This window comes from Marmota flaviventris, chromosome 10, assembly GCF_047511675.1.
Source record: "Marmota flaviventris isolate mMarFla1 chromosome 10, mMarFla1.hap1, whole genome shotgun sequence".
Taxonomy (NCBI): domain Eukaryota; kingdom Metazoa; phylum Chordata; class Mammalia; order Rodentia; family Sciuridae; genus Marmota; species Marmota flaviventris.
In genome coordinates, this window is record NC_092507.1 from 53,442,987 (window position 1) to 53,459,088 (window position 16,102).

At 38.8% G+C, this 16,102-nt stretch overlaps 1 protein-coding gene across 3 annotated transcripts in view; it reads left to right on the forward strand.

The window, feature by feature from the left end:
- Positions 1 to 16,102, forward strand: part of Dnajc6 (DnaJ heat shock protein family (Hsp40) member C6) — a 152,984-nt gene that overhangs the window by 24,403 nt on the left and 112,479 nt on the right. For 2 of the 3 annotated variants that reach the window (XM_071618742.1, XM_071618740.1), the window contains exon 2: positions 12,894 to 12,958. Coding sequence is in view for 1 of the 3 variants with exons in the window: in XM_071618743.1 (XP_071474844.1) it covers positions 13,308 to 13,326 (19 nt within the window). In the remaining 2 variants the exon portion in view is untranslated. Of the gene's footprint in view, positions 1 to 12,893; positions 12,959 to 13,259; positions 13,327 to 16,102 lie in introns of those variants that run through there. The other variant, XM_071618743.1, reaches the window with a different exon arrangement.

A 16,102-nucleotide genomic window follows, 5' to 3' on the forward strand; every position in this document is an offset into this window, starting at 1 on the left:
ACATCCATCCCCAGCCCCTTATTTTTCAGTCTTTTAAGATGTGTTTCCCTCTTCCAAATCTAGTATTAGAAAGTTTGCTAAGTGAAGTATGTGGTTACACTTCAATAAAAATAAATCAAGTTTTTAATATTATATATTAAAAAAAAAGTGACAAGGACAAAAAAAGCTTGAGAAGCACTAGTCAAGTTTAGCCTTTTCATTTTACAGATGAGGAAAGTGAAGCTTGTGAAAGGGACATTACCTGGGGCTTTGTTGGGGGATTCCGTCTCATAACCAGGCCTGGTGAGCAGGACTTCCAACTCCTGGTTCTGTCTCATTTTTTAAAATTGTTGATGAGAAAGGGGGAGGTGAATGTACACAAATATTAGGGCCAGACAACATTCTTAGGATGCCAAATGCAGCCCAGCATGGTGGCTCATGCCTGTAATCCCAGGGAGACTGAGGCAGGAGGATTGCAAGCTGGAGGCCAGACTTGGCAACTTAATGCAACCCTGTCTTAAAATAAAAAATCAAAAGCCCAGGAGGTCTACCTCAGTGGTAGAGCACCCCTGGGGTCAGTCCTCAATGCCCCAAAAACAAACAAAACCATATGCATTTTGCTGAGTCAGCACACCCCTTACCCTTCTCCATCGTCTTTCCTGCCTGTTTAAAACAGATACTTTCTTCTCATAACTTGGAGTTTTTCTTTTTCTTTTTAATTACTTAAGAATCATTTGATCACATATGCTTAAAAAAAAAAAGGGTGAAATGTGTGCTTGTGAAATCTAACAGGAGCCCAGCACAAGGTATGTTTGTTCCTCTTTCTAAGCCATTTTTAGTTTGGTGCTGCGTGGTATAAATTTAGAATACTTTTTCCAAGTTGAGGGGGTGGTGGTAGTGTTGCAGAAATTGGACCCAGCTGTGACTCCTGCTGCTCTAAGACAAGTGGGAAAATCTGGGAACCAGTGTTAAAAGGAGAGGGACTCTCAATAGAGACCATGGCAAGTGGTGGTGGGGGGTCTTGCCATCTGTCTTTCCCATTCCCACCCCCTGGGACTTGCCTGTTGAGGGTACAGTGAGAGTCTTTCTGAATTGGGAATCCCAAGTTTAAATATATATATATATATATATATATATATATATATATTTTATATATATATATATAAATATAAAGTATTTTAATAAAAATATTGATAAACATCAAAATGTTGATAATCTTATCAACTTTAAAACATTTTATGTTTAAATCAAAATATTAAAATATACATCAAAATATATACACATGTACATATATGTACATGAGTGCATGCGTGCTCACTGTCTGTAATCTTTACTCTCCCTTTTGCTTGGCTCCTTCTCCTGTTTCTAGTATTCTCTGGAAGAAGTTCTGAATACTAGGACCCCTCCCTCCCCATGACCTGCTCATGCACCCTCCAGATGAGCATCGTGTGTTTTCCCCTTCATGTCTCTTCTATGCTTTTAATTACTGAGTGGGATGTGGGCACATCATTCCTACACGCCATAAGCGGAGGAAGAAATAAAAAAGAAAAGCAAAAGGGAAGAAAACCCGGAATAGGAAAAAAACAAAACAAAACCAGATCTGGAAATTTCCTCTTAAGCTGAACAATGTGGACAAGTTCCTTAACATCTTTAGGCCTCTGTGTCCTTATTTTCAAAATACAAATAGTAATACCTCACTCCTGGAGTTGTGGTAAGATTAGGAGTAGTACATAGAAGGCACCTAGCACAGTGCCTGACATAGAGTAGGTAAAAAGCATGTAGGTTCCCCTCAAAAAATTATGAAAACTCAGAAAAGCAAGGAGGAAACTCAAAACCATCCATGATTCCATCTCTTAGAAATAGTTGCCATGTGGGGCTCGGGATGTGGCTCAAGTGGTAGTGCGCTTGCCTGGCATGTGTGAGGCACTGGGTTCAATCCTCAGCACCACATAAAAATAAAGATATTGTGTCCACCCCAAACTAAAAAATAAATAAAAAATTAAAAAAAAGAAATAGTTGCCGTTGAAATTGGAGTATCTCCCTCTGGGCATCTTTATGTATTCATATATGTACTGAGTTATCATCATATTTTCTTTTTCTCACTTGACATGACTGCTCCAATGCTTTCCACACTTTTAGTGCTATATTCACATTTCACTATAATAAAGAGGTCTTCAGTTAGTAAGCAAAGTGTAGAAATGACACCTTATCCATTCAAACCCTTTTTAAAAATAGGACAACATGAATTAGGAAGATAATTCAAATGACTGGATAAGTAGGTGATACAGTGCATAAGATAGAAATGGACCAACCCTTCTCCTCTTCCACTTCCTCCCTCCCTCTTTCCTTCTCTGTCTCCCTTCCTGCCTTCCCTTCCTTCTCTTTGCTTGATAGATAACCTTCTTTGTTTCAGTGTATGAGAGGTTATTTTTGTTGTTGTTGCTTCTAGCTATTTATTTATTTATTTTTTTACTTTTTAAAAAAACTTGTTTTAATTAGTTATACATACAGAGGAATGGTTATTTTTGATCTTCAAAGAAATGAGGCTTCCAAGTGGAAGAGAAGTCCACTGGCCTGGAAGTGAGGAGGCTGAACTTTTTCTCCTGACTCTCTAGTTACTGACTCAGCTTGAGTCAGTCTTTTCACATTCTGGTCTAATTTTTCCCATCTGTAATTTTTCTCATCTGTGAAAATGCAAGGGTTTTATTAGGGGTATTTTCAAATTGGGCTTTTCTGAGTGTTATAGTTCTGTGGAGATTTTTTTTTTCTTTTCATATTGGGTAAGATTGCCTCTTGTAAAAAAGTTACATGACTAAAAGAGAAGTTAAATTTGAAAACTTTAAAATGAGGGCTGGGGTTGTGGCTCAGTGGTACAGCGCTTGCCTAGCATATGTGAGGTACTGGGTTCGATCCTCAGCACCACATACAAAAATAAATAAAATAAAGTTATTATGTCCATCTAAAAAAAAGAGAAAACTTTAAAATGAAATCCCCATTTCTTCTTTTTTTATGACATAATTTTTGACATATAATTCATATAATAAATTTTGACATATAATTCATGTGTCATAAAATTCACCCATTGAAAGGGCACAACACAGTGCCCTTTATACTAAAACAGTGGTTTTTAGTATAAAGTTGTGCAATCATTACCATTATGTAGTTCCTGACATTTTCATCATGCAAAAGGAAATCTGATATCTATCAATTGTTACTCCCCTTTCCCCTCCCGCAACCTGACATCCATTAATCTCTGTGGATTTGCCTATTCTGAACATTTTATATAAATGGAATCGTACAGTATGTGGTCTTTCATGTCTGTCTGCTTTCACTTAGCTTAATGTTTTCAAGTTTTACTCATATGGAAGCATGTATATATACTTTATTCCTTCCTATTTAAGTATTTTAGGAAATATTTGTTTTCCAAGTTTGGAAAAAAAAGTAGGTCAGACTATTGGCGGAGGTCACATTGCAGCAGAGTGCTTTATCTGTAGTGCTCATTGAGATGCCAAACAATTTCAGTATCTCACACTTTAAAAAAAAAACAAAAAACAAACTTCTATTTACTGCAAGTGAAAACTTTTTAAGTTCCTCCTCCCTCGAAGCCAGGAGACATACACAGATTATACAGTCTAATTTTCCTCCCGTGGATCTGGAGAGGCGACTGTGTCAGCCCTTGGATGCCTGGATGAGGAAGGCTATCCTCGAAGGAGAGTTAGGTTTAAGCCCTTGAGAAAACCAAGGTGTTAAAAGGTCACCAGACAAGGAGAGATGGAGGAGGGAGGGGACGGGATGGGGTGGGGTGCGGGGATGGGCTATATCTCCTAGGCTGTGGTGGCAAAATCCCTTCCTGTGTGTCCCTACTATTTCCAAGGCATTATAAGGGAGACTACTGCAATTCATAGGGGATGAGCTATTTACTCATGCGGAGAATGTCTTCTCCAGTGACTAAGAGATTGAGAGGCACAGGGTCAGACTCTTTACCCCAATATGTCCCTCTTGAGGTCAGAGACTATCTTGTTAAGTTACATCCAGTGTTTGGTATGGAACATGGCATAACAAGCCACTCAATGAATATTTGTTCTATGACTATTACTCAGTTTGTTGCCCTTTTGATTTAAAAAACCTTTTCATTTTGAATAATTATAGATTTGTTGAATATTACAAAGAAACGAATAGCAAAGTCCTATACATCCCCCCTTTAGCATCCCTGAGTCTTATATCATTGTATTACAATACCAAGACCAAGAGATTGATTTGGAAATCCACAGAGCTTATTCAAGTTTCACCAGTTATATATGAACTTGTTTGTGTATGTATATAGCTCTGTGCAGTTTTCTCTCTGTGGACTTTTCTCTTGAATAACAACCACCATAATTAAGATATTCAATTGACTCATCATTATAGACTCCCTTGTGTTATCTTTGTGTAGCTAGCTACCCTTTACCCCCAGTCTATAGCCCCTGGGAATTTAATCTGTTTTCCATCTCTATAATTGTTATCTCATGATTATTCCATACATGAAAACATGAAGTATGTATCATTTTGGGATTGGCTTTCTCATTCAGCATAATTTCTGTGAGGTTCATCTAAGTTGTGTTTATTATTTCATTCTCTCTCTTTTTTTTTTATTACTGAGTAATATTCTAGTGTATGAATGTACCATAGTTTGTTTAATTGTTCACCACATTTGGGTGGTTTCCAGTCCTTGGCTGTAAGGAATAGAGCTATTGTGAACATCTGTATATGACTTCCCGGGTGAAAGTGTTAGTTCTCTAGAATAAATACCCAAGAGTTCAATTGCTGTATTGTATATAAATCCACTTTTATTCTTAAAAGGAATTACCAAGCTATTTTTCAGAGTGATATGCCATTTTTACATTCCTAACAGCCTTGCATGAGTAACCCAGTTTCTCCTTATCCTGGACAGCATCTGGTATTACTGTTTTTCATTTTAGCCATTGTGACAGATGTGTAGCGATACATTGCGACACTTCACCTCTTCTATCAAACAAACATATAAGTTCTACACTCAGCTTCCCAATCCTGACTCTCAGTGGGTCTGTTCTGTGATTTCATGGCCTCTGTTTCTCTTTCCTAACTCTATGTCCTTAACCTAACTCTCTTTCCTCCCTCTCCAGCCTGGGTTCAAGGGCCCATCTCAAGTCTGCCATCTTCCCAATTCCTGGGAATAGTCACAAAACTGTGTGCACTCCTGCGAGGCCTCTAGTATCACAAATTCTGTACAGTCCTTTCTTTTATCTTGGTGACTCACCCCCATTTCTGGTAAGTATGGCTCCAAACCTGTCCCACCATCATTGAAGCCTCTTCTCTCAGAGATGACCTCACTGCTTCTTAGAAAGACTGAGATTGTCTAGTCGGAAGTTCCTCAGCCTCTTTCTTCACATCAAAGCCAAAAACATCAGAGTTCCTCTGCATCTCCATATCTCCCCATCTCCATTTCTACTCTTCTGTTTCTTGTGGCCTCCCAGAGAGCACCGCCCCCACCCAGGGTAGGGATTTATCAGAGGATATATTTTCAGTCTCCTTTTCATTTTCCCCTTCTCCTGAGAGGATGCCCTCACCTATCCTTTAGTTCTGAGCCTGTTGAGTTAGAGTCTCTTAACACTTGCAGGGCAAACTTCCGGGGGTCTACATGTTTAGAAAACTCCTCAAGGGCTTCCAGTGGGCAGCCAGATTCAGAGACCTCAATCTCAGGAAGGGTTTGGGATCCTCTTCCTCTCCCTCAACAGTGTTTTCCCCTAACTTTGGGAAACAAACAAGTTTGTTCTGCAGTCACTGACTGATTTCAATTCTGTTGTTTTCCATACCTTTCTGCTGAGCTCCTTTAAATTGGTAAGAATTGTAATTTTTTAAAATATATTTTTTAGTTGTGGTTGGACACAACACCTTTATTTCACTTTTTTTTTTTCTGTAGTGCTGAGGATCGAACCCAGGGTCTTGCACCTTCGAGGTGAGCGCTCTACCGCTGAGCCACAACCTCAGCCCCAAGAACTGTAATTATCAGGATCCCTTGGTTTGATTGGTTCCTGCTTTTCAGCCTCATCAGTTTCATCTTTGCAAATCTGATGCTCTCACATTCCTGTTGCATCAGCTGCTCTCCTTTTCTGGCATGGAGGTAGGCGTATTTCTAGTGTGGCCACCTTCTGCTTTCCCAGCCTAGGTTCCCATTACTCTCCTATACATAATTTATGTGGCCACCAAAATTCTTGATGTTCAATATCCTGACTACTATGTGTTTTTTTTTAAAATTAATTATTAAAATTTTTTTTAGGTGTTGATGGATCTTTATTTTATTCATTTATTTATATGCAGTGCTGAGAATCAAACCCAGTGCCTCACACATGCTAGGCAAGTGGTCTACCACTGAGCCACAACCCCAGCCCTAAATTAATTATTAACATGTTATTGTCCTTGCCTTAGAATCACTTCTCCTCAAATTCAATCTATGACCAATTCAAATGTACTTGTTATTTAAGGACCTTTCAAACAGTGTATTAACTGCAGCTTTTTCTAAGTTATCACTGAAACAGTCCTAACAATAGGTATTGCACATGATATTAAGTGCTGTTGAGTCATGGTGACTTGAGGTGACTAGGAAATAATCACCACCACCCCCAACCCTGTGTTTCCTACCAGTTTTCCTTTATCCCTCACAGTTCTTCCTCCCACATTTGGCATTTACCTCATTTTGTTCTGAATTTTAGTTTGTGTGTGGCAGGGGAGGGGGAGAATTCACAGAGCTCACGGTCCAGCACTGCACTGTGCCTATGACCAAGTTGATGTGCAGGGCTCACTTATGGAATAATTCAATGTTATCACCTCCTCCCTATCCGGAAACTTGGAAGATCAAGAATATGTTCTGAATTAACCAGATTCTCCTCTCAAAATCAGAATAGAATATTTTGTTTGTTAGTTCTCAGTCTTAGCTATTTGAATAACAGGACTTAGACTCATGTAGAACAGTGGTCATCTTTTTTTGTTTTTGTGATTTTTTAATTGCTTATACGTCACTTTTTAGGCTTGAGAAGCCCATAGGCTGTCTCTTTTATCTCGTCTGATACATGCAGAAAACCACAACAGAAACGTGCTGAAGAATGTGCTGGTTTTGATATAACTCTAGAGAGGTTATGCATTTGATTTAAAAATCTTACAAAGTACTTTAAGACACTGAGGGAACAATAAAGTTGCTGCTTCCTTACCATGTACTCTGCTGCATCCTGCCAAGTGCTGAGTGTGCTTTCTCATTTAAACCTGGCACTAATCCTGAGAGGTCACTATGATATATCCATTTTATTGATGAAAGCATAAAGACAGAATTGTAAAATAACCTCCTTAACTCAGACAGCTAGTAGATTATTTTTTGGGGGGTGGTGGTGGTGGGGATTGGACCCAGGGCCTTATTCATGTGAGGCAAGCACTCTACCAACTGAGCTATATCCCCAGCCTCCTAGTCACTGTTTTAATGGTTTGTGTCTTAAATGTCTCAGAAGGACTCATATGCTGAAGACTTGGTCCCCCACTGATGAGGCTATTGGAGGTGGTGGAAACTTCAGGAGCTGAGGCCTAGTAGAAGGAGGTTAAGTCTCTGGGGATGTGTCCTTGTAGGACATATTGGTGCCCTGGTTCCTTCCTCTCTCTCTGCTTTTTTGGCCACCATGAGGTGAACAGCTATACTTCACCAATATTCCCTGCCATGGTGCTCTGCCTTGCTACAGGCCCCAAAGCAGTGGAGCAAGCTAACTATGGACTGAAACCTCTGAAACCATAGCTAAACCAAACCTTTCTTCCTTTAAAGTTGATTATCTCAGGTATTTTGTTGTAGAAGTAGAACTCTAACACATGGTGGATCCAAGATTCCAACATAGATTTCTTTGATCCTACAACCTGTGTTCTTTATGTTACTTTGCCTCTTTAGATAAAAGTGGAAAACTGTAACATTGTAAGGATTAATGCCCACATGACAATTACATTTTGAAAGTTGTTATCTTTAAGTTAATCCTAGCCTATGTGAAAATGCCTAAATCAGTGAGTGAATGATTGAATGAATTAGAGTGAAACAGGTCATACATCCGTTACATTTCTGTATATTCTCCCCCTAACATATGTCTTTTTTTGGTACTGGGGATTAAACCCAGGGGCATTACCGCTGAGCCACATCCCCAGTCGTATGTGTGTGTGTGTGTGTGTGTGTGTATTTTATTTAGAGATAGGGTCTTGCTGAATTGCTTAGGTCTCACTGAGTTGCTGAGGCTGGCTTTGAACTTGAAATCCCAAGTTCCTTAGCCTCCCAAGCTGCTGGAATTACAGGTGTGTGCGACCATGCTTGACATATTTTGACTTTTTTTTATAAATATTTATTTTTTAGTTTTTTTTTTTTAGGTGGATACAATATCTTTATTTTATTTTTATGAGGTGCTGAGGATCGAACCCAGTGCCTCACACTTGCTAGGCAAGCGCTCTACCACTTGAGCCACAACCCCAGCCCATATTTTGTCTTTTTGATGATAAAAATAACCATTCTAACAGAAGTGAGGTGATATCTAACTGTTGTTTTGATTTGTACTTTCCCAGTGATTAGTGAAACTGAACACCTTTTCATGTACCTGTTGGCTACTTGTATGTCTCCTTTTGAGTAGCCTATTGCAAGAGTGAATGAGTGAGTGGAGTGGCTTGTAGGGACCGGATGTATTAGTCTGCCAGATACACTAATACACTTAAAATCAGATGATTCTGTTGGCAGACTTATTGGAAATTCATCTTAAAAGAAATTAAAATCCCACTCAAAAAGATGCCAACAAATGAGGTAGTGAGATGTAAAAACACAGAGGGGCTCATGGACACGATACCTACAAGTTGATACTTATATGACCATGAATTAGTGGGGGTGGTGAAATGCTGTGGTGGCTTATTTTGGTCCAACTTCCTTTAAAAGTCCTTCCTTGTTGGCTCTTCAATATGGTTATTTATGCCCAATTACAATGTGTTTCCTTTATTTCTTTTAGTCTTTGGGGAATAGGCCCATTTTATTAAGCTCCAAGAGAGTGATTGAAGAATCATCACACCCCTATGTGCCTGCCTCCATTTGCTGTTCCATTTAATTTCTTTTAAGAGGATGCCAGTGCATTCCATGAAGTGCTGGGAAGAACACTGGGGATCTCAGCATTCAGGATGTCAACGTTGCTTTTAACTTTCTGTTGTCAGTGCAATACTTCTGCCTTAAACGCTGCCTGGTTCTCTCTGTCCAGTGATCTTCTTGAGGCTCTCTTCTGAGAATAAACCTGTAGCTTTCTCCTGGAGTAGGTTGGGGCAGCTGCCCAGCTGAGGGGGCTGAGGGAGGGGATTGGGATCTAATATTTCTTAAACACACTTTCAGCTGATCCTACTTACTCTTGTCTTGCTTCCATCACTCACTACATTGCTCAGAAGTAGGTGTGACGTCAAATCAACACCCCTTATGGGATCCTTAGGGGATCCTGTACCTTAGCTCAGCTTCCAGGTTAGGGCCTCAACTCTGTTACTATCTTCCAAAATTTGTTGTTGGCTTACTCTGAACTCATAAGAAAGGGTTAAAAAGTTTGAAGGAAAAGCAAAATCAAGAAACTTAATTCTGATGTGAGAAATCTCTAACTAATGGCAACATTAGGAAAAAGCAAAATTGATAGCATATAAAAGAAACGAGCACATTTAGAATATCTTCTTGGAAGATGAACTGCTTTGGCTTCAGAATTTTTCATAATGATTTGTGATATGTTTAGGCCTAAAGAATACTGAATTTTTTAGCAAACTTTAAAATTAAATATATAGAAAAGTACACACACCTTCTAAGTATACAGTTGATGAATTTTTATAAAGTGAATCCACTTGTGTACTTGACATTCAGATCAAGTGTCAGGACATGAAGCAACCCAGAAGCTGTTTTTGCTGCCCCTCCCCCTCTCACCTGTACTAACTACTAATCTAAGGTCTTACACTGAAGACTAGTTTTGCTGTTTTTAAATTATGTGTGTGTGTGTGTGTGTGTGTGTGTGTGTGTGTGTGTATGTGTTCTACCACTGAACCACAACCCCAGCTTCTGTTTTTAATTTTATGTGAATGAAATCCTTCAGCATCTGATCTTTTGCTCTAGTTTCTTTTGCTCAACTTTTTTGTGAGCTTCCACAATGATGTGTAGTAGTTGTAGTTCATTATTCTCATTCCTCCAGAGTATTCCATTGAGTGAATATGTATTTTTTTTCATTTTGACAGACATATGGATAGTTTCCAGTTTTAGTCTGTTATGAAGAGAACTGCTATGAACATTCTCATATATGTCTTTTGGTGCACACATGTATTTCTGCTGGTTATTATATACCAAAGGGTGAAATTATTAGGTCACAGGGTTTATGCGTATTAAGCTTTAGTGGATACTAACAAACAGTTTTACAAAGTGGTTGTACCAAGTTTTATTCCTGTCAGCAATATATGAGATGTCTAGTTGTCTCATATTTTAATCAACACTTGATGCTGTTAATCTTTTAAATTATAGGTATTTTTGTTGTTATGGAGCAGTATATCACTGTGGTTTTAATGTGAATTTCCATGATGATGAAGAAGTTAAGCTCTTTGTCATAATATAAGCTTATTTGCCATTTGTGTATAGTCTTTTGTGAAAGACCTGATTATGATTTTTGCCAATTTTTCTATTAAATTGTTTACATTTTCTTACTTATTTGTAGGTTTTTAAAAGTGATTTATATTTTTTGGATATGAATCCTTTGAATATATGTATTGAAAAAAATCTCTTCACAGGGTGCCTTGTATTTTTATTTTCTTATTTATATCTTTTGTTGAAAAAAAAATTGGGGGCTGGGAAAATGAGAATTGAATCCAGGGCCTTGTGCATGCTAAACATGTGCTTTACCACTGAGCTATACCCCTAGCCCACAAAATTTTACAATATAGTATATCTTATTAATTTTTGCATCTTGATAATTGCTTTTTGGGTTCAGTTTAACAAATTTCTATTTGCCTCAATGTCATGAAGATATTATTTTATACTTCTAAAAGCTATATTGTTTCAGAGTATTGATTCAAAAATTTTAAATGTGTTTGTTCACTTTTCAGCCTGATCGATTAAACATAGTTAAACATTTAAATAAAGTTAAATAATGACTTTGCCACAAATGCATTTAAATGTTTTTTTGCGGGGGTTGGGGAGAAGCCTGGGCCTTGTGCATGCTAAGCAAGTGGTCTACCACTGAATTACATGCCCAGTCTCTTTAGATTGTTTTGAAAAACTGACAGACAAAATTGTACGCATTTATTGTGTTTAATGTGACGTTGTGAAGTACATAGATATTGTGGAATAGTTAAATCTAGCTAATTAACAAATGTGTAATTATTACCACATAATTACTGTTTTGTGGTGAGAACACTTGACATCCACTCTCTGCAGTTTTTCAAGAATACAATATATCCTCATGAACTATAGTTGCCATGCTGTCCAATGGAACTTATTCTTCCTATCTGTGATTATGTATTCTATGACTAGTGTTTCCTAATGGCCCCATCCCAGCCTTGCTAACTACCATGCTAGTCTCTACTTCTATGGGCTCAACTGTGGTATTTGTTTTTCTGTGCCTAGCTCATTTCACTTAATCAAAAGTCCTCCAGCTTCATCCATGTTGTCCTCAATGATAAGATTTCTGTCTTTTTTTTTTAATAGCTAAATCTTATTCCATGGTGTATATGTATCACATTCTCTTTATTCATTTATCTTGCAATGGACACATAGGTTGATTCTGTATCATTACTATTGTGAATAATGCTTCAAAAAACATGGGAGTGCAGATATATGCTTGGTAGTGAGATTGCTGAATGATATGGTAGCTACATTTTAAATTTTTTGAGCAACCTCCATACGACTTTCCATAGTAGTTATATTAACTTACCATCTCCCATCAACAGTATGTAAGGGTTCCCTTTCCTCTACACCCTCCACAAAAACAGCCTGTCTTTTTGATAATAGCCATTCTAACTGGGGTGAGATGATATCTCATTGTGATTTCAATTTACATTTCCCTGATGATTATTTCCTTTTTATCTACCTGTTGGTCATTTGTATGTATTCTTTTGCATAATACCTCTCCTAGTCTTTGGCCCATTTTTAAACGGGGCTACTTGTTTTACTATAGAGTTGTTTGCATTCCTTATATATTTTGTACATTAACCCTTTGTCAGATGTGTTAGTTTACAGATATTTTCTATTAATTATACTGTAGGTTGTCTCTTCACCCTGTTAATTGTTTCCTTTGCTGAAGTCTGATTTGTCTATTTTTGTTTTTGTTTTCAGTCATTTTGACATTAAATTAAAAAAAAATATCATTGCCCAGACCAATGTCATGGAGCTTTCCCCCATATTTTCTTCTAGTAGTTTCATAGTTTGGGGTTTTAAATTTAACTCTTTAATCCACTTCAAGTTGACTTTTGTATATGGAAGATACCTTTCTCCATTGAGTGTTCTTGGCATTTTTGTTGAAAATCAGTTGGCTCCAAATGTATTTATTCCTGGGCTCTCTAGTCTGTTCTTTTGGTTTCTGTGTCTGTTTTTATGCCAGTGCCATGTTGTTTAAGTTACCGTAGCCTTGAGTACATTTTGAAGTCAAGTAGAGTGATGCCTCCAGCTTTGTTCCTTTTGTTCAAGATTGCTTTGGTTATTTGGTGTCTTCTGTGTTTCATATAAATTTCATGATTTTTTTTTCTATGAAGAATGTCATTGGTATTTTGATAGGATCGCATTGAGTCTGTAAATTACATTGGCTAGTGTGGATAGTTTAACAATTTTAATTCTTCCAATCCGTGAATACAGGATATATTTCCATTTATTTGTATCTTCTTCAATTTCTTTTCAGTGTAAAGATCTTTCATCTCTGTGATGGTGTCAACTTGACTGGATTGAGGAATACCTGGAGAACTGGTAAAGCATTATTTTTGGGTGTCTATGAGGGTGTTTCCAGAGGAGATTGTCATTTCAGTCAGTGGACTGAGTAAGAAAGACCTGCCTTAATGTAGCCAGGCACCATCCAATCGGCTGAAGTCCCAACTTGGAAAAAAAATTGATAGAGGATTTCAGGTCTCTCTCTCTCTTGGAACTGGGACACACTCCTCTTTTCCCTGCCCTTGGACGTCAGCACTGCAGCCTTTGGGCTCCAGGACATTCCAGAAGCTCACTCCCGACTGCAGGTTCTCAGGCCTGCACTCAGTCTTGCACTGAGAGTTACACCATTGGCTTCCTGGTTCTGAAGTTGTAGTACTTGGACTGAATCATGCTACAGCCATCCCAAGGTACTTAACAGCATAAATAAATGGATTTTGAGTCACTTGGCTTGTTCTACCTGGGAAAGGAAATGAGAGTAAATTAAGAATAAGAAGTATACAATAGCACTGTATACTTGAGGAGGATAAAGCTAAGTCATAAAAATGTAGGAGCTGCTGGGAATATTAGGAAGGAAAAGGCGAGGAGGGGATCTGAGATATCAGATACTTAACCGGTTGGTGTAGATATAATCACCTTTAATTCAAAAAACAGCTGGTGAGGTAGGTGGTAGAGAACTCTGATAAGTTTTGCATAACTTGACTAACACGGCTACGGGGTGGTGGAGCCTGGATTTGATTCTAGTCTACATTTCTGTTTTCTCTTCTTTTCTTTCTAATTTCCTTCCTTTCTCCCTCTGCTGCCCCTTTCTTCCCTCCTTCTCTCCGTCCCCTCCCTTCTTCATTTTTTTCTTTCCTTCTTTTCAAAAAGCTTGTTTTTTGTTTTGTTATAGTTAAAGCAACATCCCGAGGTTTCATGAACTGACTTCCAGACCACTCACGTATAATCGAATCAAGCCTTTATTGAAGCACACTGGTGGCGACTGACCAGAACATAAAGCTGTTCCCCTGATCAGCCCCAACAATTGCAAGGGCACTCCTTATAAGCCTGAAAACCGCAAAAGGGATGTTCGGGGGTCTAGCCAATGCAAGTAAGCCAGGTTACAGAAGCAGGAGAGTGCGGTCAGGCGGAGGGATGCTTAGCCAATTACAGTTAGCCCAGTCACCCCAGTTACAGAAACAGAGCCCTGTTACCCTAGTCACAGAAACAATGCCCTATTAGGTAGTTCCGTGTTCTTAAAGGTTTCTATAGCAAAAGGAAAAGAACAACTTGCCCCAGTCATGAGCTTTCTATTTGGCATGGTTGTTTTACAAAATGGAGTCACTTTGGCTTGACTATCACAGTTTGCTTGTTTTTTAAGTGAACGTCTTGATTTTCATGGTAGAAACTCTGAAACATGCATATCTGCTGATTAGGTTTTGCTGTATAATAAGCCACCCCAAAACTTAGTGGCTTGAGACAACATATATTTATTTAGCTCACATTTCTGTTGGCAGTAATTTAGGTGAACTCTTTTGGGCGGTTCTGACCTGGACCAACCTCAGCTGTTGCCAGTGGGCTCCCTCATACATCTGGGCATCAGCTGAGAGGTTAGGAGCAACTCCTCCATGTGGTCTTTCATGGCACAGGCCAGCTTGGCCTTATTCTTTTGGAGAAGGAAGAAGAGCCAAGAGAGCCACAGATATCCCCAGGGCTCTTAGGCCTGGGTTTGGAACTGGTACAATAACTCTTCTTCTCTGTCTTAGTCAGCTCAAACTGCTGTAACAGAATATGAAGGACTGGGGGGCTTAAACAATGGACATTGATTTTCCATTATTTTGGAGAATAGGAAGATCGAGATACTAACAGATTAAGTGTCTGACATCTCAGATCCCCTCCTTGCCTTCTCTTTCCTAATATTCCCAGATAGTCTCCTTCTTTTTCTTCTCTCTCTCTCTCTCTGTACTGGGGATTAAATTTAGGGGCACTTAACCATTGAGGTACATCCCCAGCCCTTTTTATTTAATTTTATTTTTTATACATGTACTTATATTATGAGTCAGTGTCTCGCTAAGTTATTTAGAGCCTCACTAAGTTGCTGAGACTAGCTTTGAACTTGTGATCCTCCTGCCTCAGCCTCCTGAGCTGCTGAGATTACAGGAATGTGCCACCATGCCCAGTTCTCTACTTCTTCTAAGAACACTGATTCTATCATGGGGGCCCTACCGTAATGAGCTCATTTAAACCCTGTTACCTCTCAAAGGCCCCATCTCCATATACCATCACATTGGAGGCTAGGTCTTCCAATAGGAATTTTGGTAGGTCTGAATATACTGAGGAAAAGTTTTCCCTATTATATCCTGTTCTATTCTATGCACAGATTACCTCCATGATACCAAAATGTGTGTGTGTGGGATTCTCCCACCAATAAGCAAGCAATTAATTTTGCAGCAGAGAGCAGTTGGCAATTTAATTCTGACACTATTTAGTTGGAGGTAGCATCAGGTTATGGTCTCTCACTTCAGGTACCAGTCATAAGTCCAGGCCTCTGGACTTCTGACCACCTAACTATAAATTGGGGTTCCCATAACTGCCTCTTTAGGATTGGTCAATTTGCTAGAGCAGCTCACAGAACTCAGGGAAATTCACTTACTGGTTTATTATAAAGAATATTTTAAAGGAAATATTTTAAAGGAAAAAGCCAGATGAAGAGATACACAGGGGGTCTTCTGAGAGGGTCTTAGGTGCAGGCTTCCATTCCCACGGATTTGGGGTGTGCTGGCTTCCTGGGACATAGATGTGTTCTTATTTACCTGTAACTTCCATGTGTTCAGTTATCCAGAATTCTACAAACCCTGGACATTTGGATTTTTATGGAGACTCCATGGTATAAGCACAATTGAAACATGAACAATGTGTAGAAATGTGATTGGATAAGACATATGATAGACCCACTGATAGCCCGAGTGGGGAAACCAGCAAGGTCTGTCTGTGCAGATTCTTCTTGGCCTGTGTGCAGCATTCCTGGTTATGGAGCAGGCCCTTATCTGAAATGAGGATCTTATGACCTATTATCAAGCCTACTATGAAGGTAGGTCAGAGAATTTCTTCATGGCGAGCTCCAAGACAAAAAGTGAGAGAAGATTAGAGATTTTTTTGTTTTTTTTTAATTTTCTGTGACCTGCCTTCGGAAAGAGAATTCTGGTT